This window comes from Dendrobates tinctorius, unplaced genomic scaffold, assembly GCF_039654945.1.
Source record: "Dendrobates tinctorius isolate UK_male_01 unplaced genomic scaffold, ASM3965494v1 ptg000163l, whole genome shotgun sequence".
Taxonomy (NCBI): domain Eukaryota; kingdom Metazoa; phylum Chordata; class Amphibia; order Anura; family Dendrobatidae; genus Dendrobates; species Dendrobates tinctorius.
In genome coordinates, this window is record NW_027361830.1 from 13933149 (window position 1) to 13950091 (window position 16943).

The 16943-nt window shown below is 41.0% G+C and overlaps 1 protein-coding gene across 3 annotated transcripts in view; it reads right to left on the minus strand.

Moving 5' to 3' along the window:
• Window positions 1-311: 311 nt before the first annotated feature.
• The window catches only part of LOC141052887 (cadherin-6-like), a 459217-nt gene continuing 442585 nt past the window's right edge, over window positions 312-16943 (minus strand). For all 3 annotated transcript variants that reach the window (XM_073550207.1, XM_073550209.1, XM_073550208.1), the window contains one exon: window positions 312-2015. In XM_073550207.1, the coding sequence (XP_073406308.1) occupies window positions 1525-2015 (491 nt within the window). In that variant the 3' untranslated portion in view covers window positions 312-1524. The remainder of the gene's footprint in view (window positions 2016-16943) is intronic.

Genomic DNA, 16943 nt, shown 5'->3' on the forward strand with positions numbered 1-16943 from the left:
TTTGTTGCCCTGTATCTCCACAAAGGTGTGCAGAAAATAAGAATAATGAAAAAAACATGTACATTTCTATTACTATGTGAAGGAATCTACAGTTTATAAGGCAAGAATTGGTGAAAGGTCTTCTTTAAAAGCAACAGCTCTCTCTGCTACATCTTCTAGAGAATCTCTATACATGATTCGGAGAAATGTTTATTCACTGCATCCTGCTGGAATGGATTTATATCACTTTATAAAAGTGTGTAAAACCAGATATTTGTTGGTATTTAACCCTTCACCTTTAGTTTTTTTTCCATTTTCAAGTAAACACACAATTTCTATAAAAACAACAGCTTTATAATTATTTAAATAAACCAAAATATTACACAGAAATCATACCAAATAGTTGAAATTAACACTGATCAGTAGATAACATGATCTCCTTTATGGTATTATAAACTGCTTCCATCCCAGTCCTTGAAACACTCTTGATCACATGCCTGTCCAAGAAGCGTCATTTCTGAGCACATCACATTATACGGCAAGAATATTTCCTATTTTTGGTGTGTACAAATTACAGCATGTATACTGTTAAGCTTCATACACAACCTCTACTGCTATCGCACCTAAAACAATAAGAAGGTAGATAATGTTCTTGCCTGTTCTTGCATTTTAATGTGAGACCTCCTGAAGTTATGGGATTCTTGTTACACTTGTATAGAATTCTACTAAACACTTTCCGTGATGTTCGGAACAGAGACAATGTCAACCTATTTTCGTACTTCACAAAGTTTTACACTTGACAGCTGGTATTGTCTTCTCACAGACGGTAAGGGGGAAAAAAAAATCTTTTTTTTGCTTTTTTTTTTTCCTTCAGTGGCTCAGTTATGGAAATATCAGAATCAAAAAAGTCCACGTGTGTCTCTTTTTCCAAACCTGGAAACACTAATATGTCAAAAGTGATGCTTGCAAAATTGATGAGTGCTAATATACTTCCCACCATGAAGAGGTAAAAACAGCTTGAAATATCAGATCCACTTTAATATCCTTTGCTTTCTTGTATTATATATTCACAGATATTCTTTGTATACCGGGGCAAGGTGGTGGATCTGGAGCCACATAGCCTAACCTGTAATATTTATACCTCCCACATCATTACAATATAACATTCAGTGGGTATAAGGGCAATTGGTGCGCAATAGAACATGTGACTGTCCATGGCAATGGAGACAGTAGATATATTAATGCGAGTAGATTGTGTACAAATATTGCTCCCCTCCCTCCCATAGTGTTTATATCACAGATTAGATAAAAAGGGCTGACTAAAATGTGGTAATATAAAAAAGCAAAGCAACAAATGAAAAAATGCCTCTTGGAAGCTCATAAATTGTACTATAAAAAGATTCCGACATTAAGTCTCCACAAATTTCAAATATTAAACAATTGGACGAGCAGACGGCCCAAAGAGAGAGCCATGGACATAGCTACTCCTCATTTTTAAATGCTGTTTACTTTTCCAAAAATTGGAAATCCAAAAAAGGCAATATATTAAGAGTCTTTGTCACTGTCTGCACCACTGTACATATCTGCTAGTTTTTTAAAACGTGGCCCCCAGTCACTTAGGTAGTCATAGTCCTGGTCTCCATCTGTAGTGACCGATTCCAAAGAGCTGAGAGACTCGGCCACAGAACCATTTCCTTCATATGCGTAAGTGGCTAAGGAGTCATAGGGTGGTGCTGTTGGATCGAGATCGTTTTCCTTCAACCTTTGGTTTATGAAATCTCTGACATCAGTATTATCTCTGGCCGCTGGTGTTCGACGAGGGAAAAATAGCGTTTCTGGAACAATATCCCTGCGCAGTTTGTTGTCATCTATGGCTTCTGGATTCCGTAAGGTGCCAATATCAAAAGCCTGAGTGTCTTCTTCTCCACCGCCTTCATCATTGTAACTCACAATGTTATCTCGGATATCCTCTTTAGATACAATCAATGGCTCTTTCTTTCTCTGTCGTCTTAGGGCAGCAAACAGCACCACAGTCACTGAAACAAGAGTGAAGAGCATGGTGATTATCACACAGTATATAAGTATATGTATGTTACGCAGCTTTTATCTATGACCATGTAGACATTTATACAACTATGGATTTGTTACATCATGACCATGCGGCTGCTTCAAATCAAATTACTGGAAAACGTGTTCGGGTTTCCTAAAATTTCACCATATAGTAATTGCAAAAGTCATGGTAATGTATTTATTTTACTCATTTATATAACGATTTTATTTTCAATAGTGCTTTACAGAAATCATCACTGTCCCCCATTGGGGCTCATAATCTAAATTCCCTACCAGTATGTCTTTGGAGTGTGGGAGAAAACCCCAAAAAACATGGAGAGCACATCCAATCTTATTGCAGTTGTTGTTTCCTAATAATGTCCTCATCACTTGCTGTAAGCACCTTTATGGTGAGAGAGGAGCTTTTCGAGGCAACACTGGGAATAACCAGTAGCAGAATTAATACTGATCTAAACATTATAAATAAAAAAAATCAAGGTGAGAAGAGTTGTGGGGCTAAGTATCAAAATAATGACATTCCTGCCATTCAGGAACTGCTGTAACCAATGTGAAAAGCAATGGTGTTGCCAGTAATTGCGGTGATTTCTTCTAGTATTCCACATAACTCAGCATTTTGTCTTCCAATTGAATTGTAAATTGTTTAATATATATATATTTGGATCTACATTTTATCCAGGGATTGACACCATTGTATTGCTTGTAAGGTTTTCTCCTAAATGCCGCTTAGTACATGTGGAGTACTTCACTACGCCTTCTAGTGATGCTGAGATAGTGGTATACGGTTGCTTTATTTCATATTTAAGCCCCAATTACTGCAATCTCTTTAGATCTTTGCCTTACAGAAGGGGAAATTGTTTGCTTTATTTGTGGCGTACTACACTCTGCACGTTACCATTACATCACTAACAACTGGTATAAATACACATTGTTCTTCTTTGTCTCCTCCGATTAATATGTCATTCTTTATTCTTCTTTTTCCATATCAAAGATTTTAAATGGAGATTTAAAGAGAAGGGAGCTGGCAGAGATTTTACCAACAGAGCTGGATTTGTAGCTGCTTTTATCTAAACGGAAAGAAGAACGACTAATAGGCTAAGTGCTGCCGCATCATTGTCCTATCATACCTAAATAGGCGCATTGATTGAAGGAAGTGTACGCGAGACTTTAAATAGACTTTAGTATAATTACACAGTTGTACTCAAATGATCCCTTACTGTAAATCAAAAGAAACTAGCGAGGAGAATGTAAAGAAAAGTCGCGTAGAGGTGTATCCTGTGTGGTTAACTTCTGTAGATATATATATTTAGCGGTGATTAAAGCACAAAAGCCTTTTGGAGACATTCCCAGTAAGGTTATTTTCTGATTCTCTTCATGAAATTTGCTATAATGCATAACACAAGGGAGATACAATGAGCTACCTTTCATTGTATAATATAGAACGATGCTAAATTTAGGCAACCGTGCCAAAATGTTTCCCACAGTAATTGCATCGGGTGTCATCAACGGGATAAATGGAAACTAAGAATCAATGGGCAGATTTATTAATACTGACATCCAATATTAGGAGCAAACAGTACATCATCCCCAAAAGGCAGGCTGATGGTGTACCTGGCATTATTTTTTTAGCATTTTTTTTAATAAGAAAAATTTCATATAATATCAGTAAATGAATCTGAAGCCTTGGCATATTGATTCCAACATTCAGATGTAGCACTGGGATATCATGAAAGAAAGCAGCAGCTGTGATCCCACATATATGTCAAACATTTGAGGACATTGTAATATCACAGAACGAGATAGAGCCATGGCCGAAAGTGTTGTTGGCCCTGAAATTGTTCCCGAAAATTAAGTATTTCTGCGAGAAAATTATTGCAATTACACATGTTTTGTTAAACACATGTTTATTTCCTTTGTGTGTAACAGAGAAAAAAAAAGACAAATTGGACATAATTTCACACTAAACCTCCAAAATGGGCTGGACAAAATTGTTGGAACTCTCAACTTAATATTTGGTTGCACACCCTTTGGAATAAATAACTGCAATCAACCATTTCCTATAATCATCAAAGTTTCTTACACCTCTCGACTGGAATTTTGCAAACTGCTCCAGGTGTCTCATATTTGAAGAAACTAAAAGCAGAAAGTTGAAATAAGGAAAGTCAGCTCACCGAAATGTCTTGCACCTTGTTCATGAGTACGCACGGAGAAGTCCCAGTCTCAGACTCAGTTGATGAAGGAAAAAATAAAGGAAAGTTCTCCAGCGACTAAAACATGGTCCCAATGGAGGGATAAAAACAAATTTTTACTTAAATCATTTAAAATTGTGAGCAACCAATATAGGTAACTGTACAAATGATACATGTACCACGACTAAGGCTTATCGCTGAAACGCGTAGGTTTCTTATATGTGCATCATCTGCACAGGTACCCATATTGGTTGGTCACAATTTTACATGGTTTAAATAAAAAGTTATTTTTATCACTCCATTGGGAGCATTTTCATCGCTGGAGAACTTTCCTTTGTCATCTCATATTTGTGGGGTGCCTTCTACCAAGAGCAATTTTAAGATCTCTCCACAGGTGTTCAATGGGGTTTAGATCCGGACCCATTGCTGGCCACTTCAGAAGTCTCCAGCGTTTTTTTTCCATCCATTTCTTGGTGCTTCTTAAAGTATGTTTGGAGTCATTGTCCTGCTGGAAGATCCATGACCTAGGATGCAAACCCAGCTTTCTGACACTGGTCACTACATTGCAACCTAAAATCCTTTGGTAATCTTTAGATTTCATGATGCATTGCACACAGTCATGGAAGACAATGCCAGAGGCAGCAAAATAACCCCAAAACATCTTTGAGCCTCCACCATATTTGACTGTAGGTACTAAGTTCTTTTCTTTGTAGACCTCATTCAGTTTTCGTTAAACAGTAGAATGATGTGCTTTACCAAAAAGCTCTATCTTGGTCTCATCTGTCCACAAGATGCCTTCCCACAAATATTTTGGCATACTCACTTACATTTTGACAAATTGCAGTCTACTTTATGTCTCTGTGTCAGCAGTGGGGTCCTCCTAGGTCTCCTGCCATAGCGTTTCATATAATTCAAATGTCTACAGATGGTTCATCAGTGTCAGTGCAAACTCTGAGCCTGCTGGACAGTTTTAATTTCTTTGGAACTTGATTGGGGCTGCTTAGCCACCACACAGACACATAATGCAAAGATTGAGTTAACTTCTCTTCTCCCTGGTTTCAGGTGTGATTTTCATATTGCCCATACGCGGTACTTGCCACAGGTGAGTTTAAACGGGAATCACATGTTTTAGACAAAGTTGTTTATACTCACATTTTTGGAAAAGTATCAACAATTTTGTCCAGCTTATTCTTGGGGTTTAGTGTGAAATTATGTCCAATTTTCTTTTTTTTTTTTCAGTCTGTTTTTTGAGTTGCTCCAAAATACACAAAAGAAATAAATGTGTATAACAAAATGTGTAAATTGCAATAATTTTCTGGGAGAAATATTTCATTTTCTGGAACAATTTCAAAAGTTCCAACACTTTCGTCCATGACTTTAAATATATAATTATGATTATATATCCCGTGTGTTTACTTATTCCATTCCTTAATGGTCGGACCTGTCTCCATACGGCTCCTCCCTCCTCTTGTTACCTGCTATCTTTCATGTGCAATTAAAGGGAATCTGTCACACTTTTTTTGGACTATCAGCTACCAGCCTTGACATCAGGGGCTTATCTACAGCATTCTGTAATGCTGTAGATAAGCCTCCCATGTAACCTGAAAGATAAGAAAAACACGTTAGATTATACTCACTGGAGGGGACGGTCCGGTCCGATGGGTGTCGCGGTCCGGCGCCTTCCATCTTCATACGATGCCATCCTCTTCCCTTCCTGTAGTGCCTCCGGCGCAGGCGCACTGCTCTTCCCTGTTGAGGGCAGAGCAGAATACTGCAGTACGCACGCGCCAGACCTCTCCCGACACCTGCGCACTGCAGGACTCTGCTCTGCCTTCAACAGGGCAGAGCAGTGCGCCTGCGCCACGACAGGAAGGGAATGAGAGGACGGCATCGTATGAAGATGGGAGGCGCCGGACCGGACCGCCCCCTCCAGTGCCGGCAGCTGATAGTCCAAAAAAGGGTGACAGATTCCCTTTAAAGGTGTAAAGATTTAGAGCAACAGATCTCTGACATAGTCTCCGTGTGTACCATTTTCAAATGCAACTTTTAAGAAAAATACCAGCAGTGAGCAGAAGGTAAAAGCTATCACTATTTATTAATTGTACTTACCTCTTATTTTTCCACAATTATTCTTTCACCATGCTTACATTTGCCCTTATAGTTTTTGCTCCAACTAATCCTTACTCTCCTTTGCTAGCCTCAAACCCTACTACTCTCCAAATAAACAATTATCTCACCTTACCTCCTGACCTCATCTGAAGACCTGCTCCTCAATTTCACATCCCTCTTATTAAAACAGAAAACAAGCTGTGCATTTTCCTTCTCCCACCTCCTCTCCCTCTACTTCTCCTTACTACTGACAATATATCTCCCAATCCCGGACCTCTACAGCCGATACCTCCATTAATTCTCCCTCCTATCACTCCCCACCTAATAGAAACTATAGTAATCACTGCAACATAAAACCCATTCTTTGACACCCACTACGCTGCTCAGAAGTGCTTTTGAATCTCTGCTCCGTCTGCAATAAACTCTACGTCGTTCACGACCTCTTTACCTCTCACAATCTATCCTTCCTAGGCCTCACCGAAATATGGCTGATGCCCTCTGGCATGGCCTCACCTTCTGCGCTGTTATGGTTGCTTTCAATTCACACACGCGCCTCAGTCTCACAATAAACATGATGGTGGAGTTGGTCTTCTGCTTTCTAACAACTGTACCTTACACCCCATCCCACCACTACCCTCGCTCTTCCCCCCCTTCATTTGAAGTACATTCTGTCCGTTTCTACTGTCCCTCTAACCTATAAATGGCCCAGACACCGCCTTTACTTGCCACTTCTCCACCTGGCTTCTGCAATGTCTCTCTGCTGACATTTCCACCATCATGGGTGACTTTAACATCACCACTGACACCTGCCAGTCATCAGCCTCAAACTCGTGTCACTCACCATCCTTTGGTCTTACTCAATGGTCATCCACAGCCACCCACACTAAGGAACATATATTGAACCTTATCTTCACCCACCTCTGCTCTCTATCCAACCTCATCAATGCCCCATCTGATCACCATCTACTCACTTTCTCATCCCTGTTCTCCTCACCTGCCGTCCATGTACAACAACTAGCGCACCTCTGCAGAAACCTCACATACCTAGACATCCACACTCTCACTGACTTTATTCTATCACTATCTTCCATATTATTACTGTATGACACAGACCGCACCAGTGTTTTCTACAACTTCACACACGTATCAACTATTGACTCGGCCCTCTCGTGTATGGCAGAGTGCGATGAATCAATAGACAACCCTGGCACTACAACTTCACAAAAAGCTTTGTCAAGTGTCCAGGGTTGTGGAGCGGAACTGGAAAAAAACACTAACAAAAAGACTTCACTGCTTTCAAAAAAGCATCTTTCACATTCAAGCCAGCCCTCACCTCTGCTAAACAGCTTTACTTCACAATCCTCAGATCTTCTTTATTCCACAACCCCAGTTATTCAACACTTAACTCTCTTCTCCGCTCAGCACCACCCACTCAAATCTCTATCATCTCTGCAGAAGACTTTGCCACATATTTCAAAAATAAGATTGACAGCTGCTAAGAATAAGTGGGAACGGGAAGTTGGCCCCCTGACGGAGGACCAGTGGTCTGATATTCTAGAACAGGTCCCTAAAATGGCGGTTTCTGAATGCCAGCGGCTTTCGCAAATATATCTCATTCACAGGGTATATAAAACACCCAGCTTATTATTTAAAATGGGACTTAGGCCCAATACACAATGTGTTAGGTGTGGGCAGGATGATGCCCACTTGATGCATGTTATGTGGGAGTGCGGGCACATTGGGGATTTCTGGAGGCAGACCCTGGGACTCGTAGCCCAGGTATACCATATTACAATACGACCGTCACCTCGTCTATGTTTGTTGAATTTGTGGGAGGAGGGGGTTGACCCGGACTCTGCAGTGGCCCTGGGAATAGCACGTATCCTATATCAGGCAAGAAAGATACTTGCATATCATTGGTTGGATCCTATGCCACCAACATTGTCAGAGCTTAAAAATAAACTAAATAATGTCATCAGATTGGAAAGGGGGGCTTATTTAAAGAGAAATGCAATAAGAAAGTTTTACAAAATTTGGCAGCCATGGATGGAGTCACCGGGTCTCCCCTCAGGCGCACTGGTACGGGATGCGATGTTGGACCAGTTGCTGTTGTGCTTGCGGTGATGGGATGCTTGGGGGGGTGAAAATAAAGTCTAGTGTCCTTTGTGGCGAAGTGGATTTTGAGTGGCGCGGTGGGAGGGGGCTGGGGTGGATTGGACCTGATATCCGCGGGGGGCGAAATATGATGCGGAGTGGCGCGGCTGGCGGGGATGGTTTTCCCACTGAACTGAGGCACTGATGTATAATTTTGATTTTTATTTATTTGTGGAGCCATGTTGTTTATAGGCTCAATTTTATGCAAATATCTGTGTTTTGAGATTTTCTTCTTTTTATTTATTCTTACACAGGAAGAGTTTTACCCTTTAAATAATATCTGCTTTCAATGTAATTTTTACTAGCTATATAAGATGTCATATACTTTCTGTATTGATTCCTGAATGTTTAATAAAAAAGATCTGATTCAAAAAAAAAAAAAAATAAGATTGACCAAAGTAGACAAGCCCTTACTGCACAACCACCACAACCCCACTGCCCCTCCCTATAACCTTGCTCCCCTCCTTTCTCATCTCATCTCCAAATCTGATTTGACCACTTGCGCACTCGACCTCATCCCATCCCCATCCTCCCCAACGTCACCACCATACTTATTCCAGCATTATTGCATCTGTATCTGTATTTGTTCCTGCCTTGCTACTGTAATGCTCTGAATTTCCCCATGGTGGGACGATTAAAGGGATTATCTTATCTTATCTTACTAACCCATCTGTTCAGCCTATCATTAATTTCTGGTATCTTCCAGACACGCCACAATTCCACCTATCATGAAGAAACCATCCCTTGACCTGATGTCTATGCCAGCTATTGTCCCATATCTCTGCTCCCGTTTATCTCCAAATTCCTCTAACAGCATGTTCATGCTGAACTTTCAACTTAGGCCTCTTTCACACTTCAGTTTTTTACAATCAGTCACAATCCGCCAGGTTTTGGAAAAAACAGATCCTCAATTTTCTTTTGAGGATCCGTTTTTTTTCCCCATTGACTTTCATAAATGGCGGATTGTGACGGATTGCTGTCCGTTGCATCCGTTTTTTTGAGGATCCGCCAAAAGTTGCTGTCCGTCGCCATCCTTAAAGATTTCAAAACGGAGCTTGTAACGTCGTTTTCTCTGGCGGATCCTCCAGACACTCATTTAACCCGAAATGCTTTCTGGGTGCCGGACACAAAAAATCTCTCTCTCTGTCTCTCTCTCTCTCCCTCTCCCCTTCCCGGCCAGCGGTTCCTTTAAATTTCCTCATTTTCAGGATCCGTCTAAAAACGGATCCTGTGCCATCCGTTCACATCAGTTGAGAACGAATCCGCGTGTCTGAATTTTTGGCGGATTTCAACTGATGCAAAAACTGAAGTGTGAAAGAGGCCTTACCTTTCATTTAAGTCACTCTTTGACAACCTATAATCCGGCTTCTGTCCCCACCACACCACCGAAACTGCGCTGACCAATATTACTAACAATTTACTGCTAAAGAGAACAGACAATTCTCTATGCTCCTTTTTCTAGATCTGTCATCGACCATACCCTCGCCGATGACACTCAGATGTACCTCTCTGCCCCAGACATCACCTCTCTGCTGTTCATAATCCCAGAGTGTCTATTAGCCATATGCTTGTTCTCATCTCGCTTCTTAAAACTTTATGTTGACAAAACCAAACTCATCATCTTTCCTCCATCCCACCTAACCCCCCTATCCAATCTATCCATCACAATTAATGACACCTTGCATTTCCAGAAGTCACCTGCCTCGAAGTAACCCTCGACTATGCCTTGTCCTACAAAATGCACATCCAAGCACTTGCAACCTCCTGAAACCTCTGACTCAAAAATCTGTTTCAGAGGTAGCAGTGCTAATACGGAGTTATGTATAACTTCGCCCACACCATTGAATGGCAGCTTCCTGGATACACTGTGTATTGTCATCAATGGTGGGGTGGGGTTACACAGATTAGCCTGACTGCACTTGAGACCTAGTTCAGCAGCGATAATCTACTGCTGCTAAAATACTGATTGTATTGAAACTACAGCATACAGCCTAATAATTGACACATCTTTGAAATAAGGCATACTTGCTCTTTATTATGCTGTTTTCAAAATAAATAGTAAAATGTTGTTCACAGATTCGCTTTATCTCTTTGTACATAAAGACCAGAACAAAATTAGTGATAAATTCCAATAATATTAAATACTGCAAAGTCTATGCTGTAAAAGAACGACCCAAGATGATCGCCTGTGTCTTCATGGTACTTTTGCGTCTTCCCTGCATCATTAAATATGTGTCAGTACGTTATAGAGCTACTTAGTACCAAGTATGACTTTTATTACAGATATGATTAGGTGTGTCTTAAAGAAATCAATCCTTTTATATGTAGGTCATTAAAGGTCGGGACTGATGGATGGTACTTATAACACTGCACATTCTGTCAAGCCTTTGTATGGAATATGGGAGAAACAACTAAGCTGTGAATACCTACCGATACAATTCCAGGGTAAATAAATGAGGTGAGAGCGCAGACACCAAAATGAAACCTTCAGCTCTATCCTAAGGACTGCAGTGTAATCCGCTTTCATATTGCAGATATCCGGTCTGGACGTTATATCTACACGTGAACAGATGCATTCCTATGGTATTTGCTTTATTAAACTAAGACCCTGCTGTTAAATGTTGAAGTTCTGATTTAGAAATAATAGAAGTAGTGAGTAAAGAAGGACAATTATTGGAGATAATGTGATTTGGGACACAGCACTGCTGACGTCCATCCCGGTAAGCATTCCCAGAGTGATCATTCCTGGGCTCTGCTTGATGTTATCTCGGCAGTCATTCACAAAATAATTGGAATTCAAGTAGCCTTTTCCCCCCTCCATGGAGTGGCTAAACAATGCTAATTATTTAATTGAATTGCTTTGTGAGCACTGCATACTCTAATTTGCATCTCTTTCTGCTCTTTTTATTGGAGCAGGAATTAGTAGGGATGTCACATGGACAAAGCTTTATTGTTCCGCTGCTATGTATAACTGGATGACGCTTGTGCCAAGTCCCTATGTTTTTTTTTTTTATTATCGGGGAAGAATAGCTAATCTCTCTTGCCTATGACAAAGGTGGCACTTAGTAATGCATGTGACATTTTCTTCTGTTTTCTTGGCTGCACGGTCTAAATTTTGTTTTATGCCATTCAGCTCTGCCTTTAATGCACCAGAGAAATGAGTTTTTGAAATTAAAATATTAGCAGCGCTGGCACAGCGCCATCGCCCTCGTATCTGTTTGCCCAACAATGTCCCTAATGCGGATTTTTTTTTAATGCAGCCATCACAGGCGCACACTAACATAATTAACAGTTAGTATACCCAGAGAGGGATTGCTGCTTCAATTACAATAATAAGGGTCTGAGAACCTGAGGGATGTGAGCCGAGTCTACTGGCAAATGAAGAGACATGTCAGAATTCTAATATATGCTATTTGGATCATCTATTTTATAAACTCCACTACTGCATATGCCATGGCATCCTCTGAAACCGAGCAGAGAAAAAAACCCCGATGTGATAGAAATACTGCCTAATAAAATCAATATATGCATGCTGTAAAATCACCAGCTGAAGCATAGAGAAACATGTCACTGTGAACAATTGTGCCTTTGCCTTTGTATTTCATATTAATGTGTCCCACTTCTGAGTTTATGTTCAAAATGCAAAGGGGAAAAAAAAAGAGAAAGAAAAACTGTTACAAATAATGGGAGCGTCTACCGCAGCTGGCGAATAAAGTGCCAACGTACTAATTCAAAAAGAAAGGGCAAAGAACAACATGAAAGAAAGTTTGGGCTCTAAACCTGTAATCATTTTATCAGCGCGCCAAGAGCCCCTTTGAAGACGATTAAATTAAAACACTTTATATTATGCCTAAAACTGCAAGTAAACCTTCTCTGAGACTAGGAAAACGCATTACCTGTCGAATACAATTGTTAAAGCCAAAATAATCATGAAGCTGTTCGAGCAATTAAGTCTTAAACCGAGGAAATGAATTGCTCTTCCTTCCTGCTAGTGCAAATAAATGGCTTCTTGGGAGATAATTTTATGGTGCTTCTGAATTTAGACTATTTAATTAATAGTACATTATTCTCCACTAACATAGTCATTTCTCAAAATATAAGAGATGTATTAATGCAGAAAAGGCATTTTTATTGTCCTTTTGTGAAGGCGGTAAACACAAGGGAAAGGTCCCGCTTCTCCCTAATAATCATGTAATTACGTACAGCGGTGCCACTTTTGTTGGGCTTCCGAGGCTGACACAAGGCTCATCTATACATGATTTACACACTCGCTGAGTTATTGCAGGCGGTGATTATTTAGTGATTCTCTATGGAATTCACTGACAAGTCTTATTGCCGAGACTGAAGCGTAGCTGCGATTCTTATTAGTGTGCTCTGATTCTTGCTCAGCATTAAGGTGGCCATCTATGGCAAACTCAGCCAAAACCACCTGACCACATATTGTTTATGAAGGTGTCCTAACTTTCCTCTGATCATAGGCGTCTTGTGAAGAAGGACATATTTCCCCCACCCCACTCAAAGCACATACATGCTTGACCAAGCTAAGCATGCATGTATATAGAGGGGGGTCTAGGAGGAATAGCTGCAGCCAATCACCAGAATCAGAACCACAGTGGTTGGCATTGGTAAAAAGAGTATTGTTTCTGTTGTCATTTAAGAACATTCTAAGCGTTCAAAATGTTCATGCCCAGATGGAAAAACAATTTAAGATGGCCGTAAACATTAGATAGCTGTCAGCTAAATGATCATTATGGTCATGGTTATTCTTTCCAGCCCCCTGCACATGCACGCTCAGCTTGTCTAAGCATTCATGTGTTATCAGTTGGGAAAGAGTAATAAGCTCCAGTGAGAAGGATTGAGCATGTTGAAATTCAGTATGCCGGATCCTTAAAGGGATTTTCCCATCTCCAAGATCCTGTTATGGAGTGACTGACCAGTGTGACATGACCCAACGGTTGGTCGGTCACCAATCAGCACAACAATACAACGCCAATGGAATAGGGGAGAGGAAGGCCCTTACAATAGGGAATGAGGGACCTCCTGAGCTCCACCCTGAGCCAGTCCCTGTTCTCACCTAACACCCTATGCAGGTCCTTCCCCCTGCCGATGTCAGGATACCTCGTCCCTATTTGTCACCTAGATCTGTCCTGGCTAGTGCACTGGCCAGCAAGGAGCAGTAGTCTCACCTCTGCAGATAAAACACACAGGGGGAAGTGACAGATACCAAAGGGACAAGGTAACAAAAATACAACACTTAGCTGGTGCACACCGCTGCTTAACTCCACACCACAGCAGCAGGACTCCAGCAGGACTCCAAACACCAGACTTGGCTGAGACCAGAGAGCTGCTTCTGCAAAGGCTGGTCTCCAAAGAAGAACTGTATCACCAACAGTCAGCCGATGCATCAGGTGACCTTTTAAACGATGTGGGAGTGGTCACCAGCAACATCAGCAGACCCAGCAGCACTGACGTAACACCAGCTTACCAGCGGGGAAAAACTGCATTTAACCCACGTTGGCCTGAAAGGAAAAAAGTTTTAATGTGAATGGAACCAGAGCTGCCATAAATCCAAAAATGGATTGTGACAGATCCTATCCCAATATATAGTAGCCACAATAATAATAATATTAGCAAATACCTCCAATTAGAAATTTAACCACAAAAATGTCCAAAAACATACTAATGCAATAGGGGAACCGTCACCATATAGGACTTCCCAGCATGCATAAAGTACAGGGGTGTGTGAAATACATAGGCCAAAAAGTGGATACAAAGTATCCTGAGCACACCACTCACAAAAAGAGATATATCATAAATAAGTAATAAATTTTATTAAGTAAATTCATATCATAGATAAGGAATGTATACCCAAGTGAAATACACAAAAATACAGGAATAAAAGAATAGATACAGGTAATGGTAAAGTGCAAAAATATATCAGCATGTAAGGATATATCCACCTAGACCCCTAAAGGTCTGTAAAGTGCAGAGTGATATATTGAAGAAAAAAAAACAAAAAAACCCTATGCTGGTAATCACATGTAACATGAGCACATACCCATTTGAATCGCCTGTTTAAGGAATTCCTGGAGTCCGACGCACGTTTCGCCTTTTTAGCTTTTTCAAGGAAATTGTGTGTGTCATGACTTGAGACCTATTTGATTTATATGGTAAACCCACCCAGTCACGGGCCAATCCTCCGTCGCATACGTCACCGCTGCCCCCAGGTCTCAGGTGCAGCCGCTTTCAGCACTCAATTGTGGCATGCATGGAGGAAACCCCCCCTGATGACGTCATATCCGCACGCCACAAGTGATAGAGCCCGTCGTCAAGAAGCAGGAGACTCGGGTGTGGTACACATGCGCGTCGCCATCTTTTTGTAGCCCAATCATCATCAATCGGCTTCTTCATCCTAAATGTGAGAGGGAGCGATATCGAAAGTCTTTCCTTCCTGCTGCAGTTAGGCTGTATAACCAGCACTGTCCAAAACGGAGAACGACCCAAACAGTGAACTGCTAGATCCAAAGTTGTGATAGTCCGGTTATATCTTTTTTTTCCGTATATGTACCTACCTACTGTCAATGTAATGCCTTTATGCATCTGTATCTGTACTTGTTCCTGCCTTGCTGCTGTAATGTTCTGAATTTCCCCATGGTGGGACGATTAAAGGATTATCTTATCTTATACTTTCAAAGCCTATATCTGAAGAGGCAAAACCCTTTACTTGCCACGCCTGCAGCACATATTAAGTGCAGGAATCTGGGAGAGTACCACTGCAGTGTAGAAAGGGCCCTATAAATAACACCATATGCAAAAGAGAACATTAAAAATCGCCCAAAAAGGTGAAGCACAGCAATAAATAGCAAACTCCATAACGGGTTACTAATAAAACATTAACCTTTTCAGAAAATTTGCAGGTTGCGTGACAAGGGATTCAAGCATTATAATATAACACCATCATTTAGAGCATATAATATCATTGCAAATCCCTATGACAGTAATTCCAACATGCAGAGTCTCATAGCACAATTGTTCTCTATAAAAATATATATGGCAATAAGATCAATAATGTAATGCCAATAAAGTCACTAATACATTGGCAGAAAGATGTCTAAAACACTCCAATTGCGTAATTATTATGATGATCATTTAAGAGTAAACCTCAGCATTGTTGGAAAGAATCCTTTTCACAATGTAGCTCAGCATCAGATATAGCCACACATGTTTAACAATCCTGGGTAAGTATGTAAAACATAGTTCAGACTATATCTGAGAAGGCAAAGCCCTTTACATGCCGCGTCTGCAGCACATCCTAAATGCAAAAGTCTAGGAGAGTACATAACATTATTAGGACAAAAACTTTTACAACTGCCGACGGTACCCGGGAATACACAATCTCTCACTATATCTCGTGTACAACCTCTTTTGTAATCTATTTTGCACAGTGCCCTTGCTCTAAAATATACATTGGTTTGACCTCCAGGGAGCTACGAGTTAGGGTACCGTTACACTTAGCGATGCACCAGTGATCCCGACAACGATATGGATCGCTGGCGCATCGCTAAGTGTTCGCTAGTGAGCTGCCACACAGGCAGATCTCACCAGCGACATAGCAGGGGTCGCTACTTACCTGTCAGACGCGGCGATCCTGACTTCCTCCTGCCCGCGTCGCTCGTCGGCGCCACAGGAAGCGCCACAGGAAGCCCTGCAGGAAGCCCCCGACGAGAAATGATCCAGGACGTTCTCGCGCGAACAGCGATGAGCAGCGGGGGAGCCGGTCGGAGGTAAGTATCAGACATAGCGATATCGCTAGCAGTATCACTGCTACGTCACAAAATAGGTGAGGTTACAGCGATATTGCTAGCGATATCGCTAAGTGTAATGGGGGCTTAAGAGTGAGCGAGCATGTAAGAGCTATTGTGGCGGCGAGGGAGGTAGAAGACCTCTCGCTGTTAAAAACCCTGCCTAGACACTTTAGGGTGCATCATGACTCAGATCCAAGTGGCCTTAAGGTCAGGGGAATTGACCGGATCCATGGGGGTAAAAGGGGTGGAAATATGAAAAAGCTCTTGGCCTAAACGGAGACAAGATGGATTTTTGAGTTGGGCACTATGACTCCCATGGGATTGAACGAAACACTTAGTCTTGCTTCGTTTTTGTAACTCTGCTGATTTTTTTAAAAAAAATTTTTTTGTCATGTCTTGTTTTTAACTTGTTTTTGTTGTTATTTTTATATTTTAGTGATTTTTGACACCTTTCTTGTCTGAACTATGGCTTTACATACTCACCCAGGATTGCTAAATATGTGTGGCTATATCTGATGCCGAGCTGCATTGTGAAAAGGACTCTTTCCAACTATGCTGAGGTTCACCTTTAAATGATCATTACAACAATTACACAACTGGACTGTTTTGATATTTTTTGGCTAATGTACTAGTGACCTTA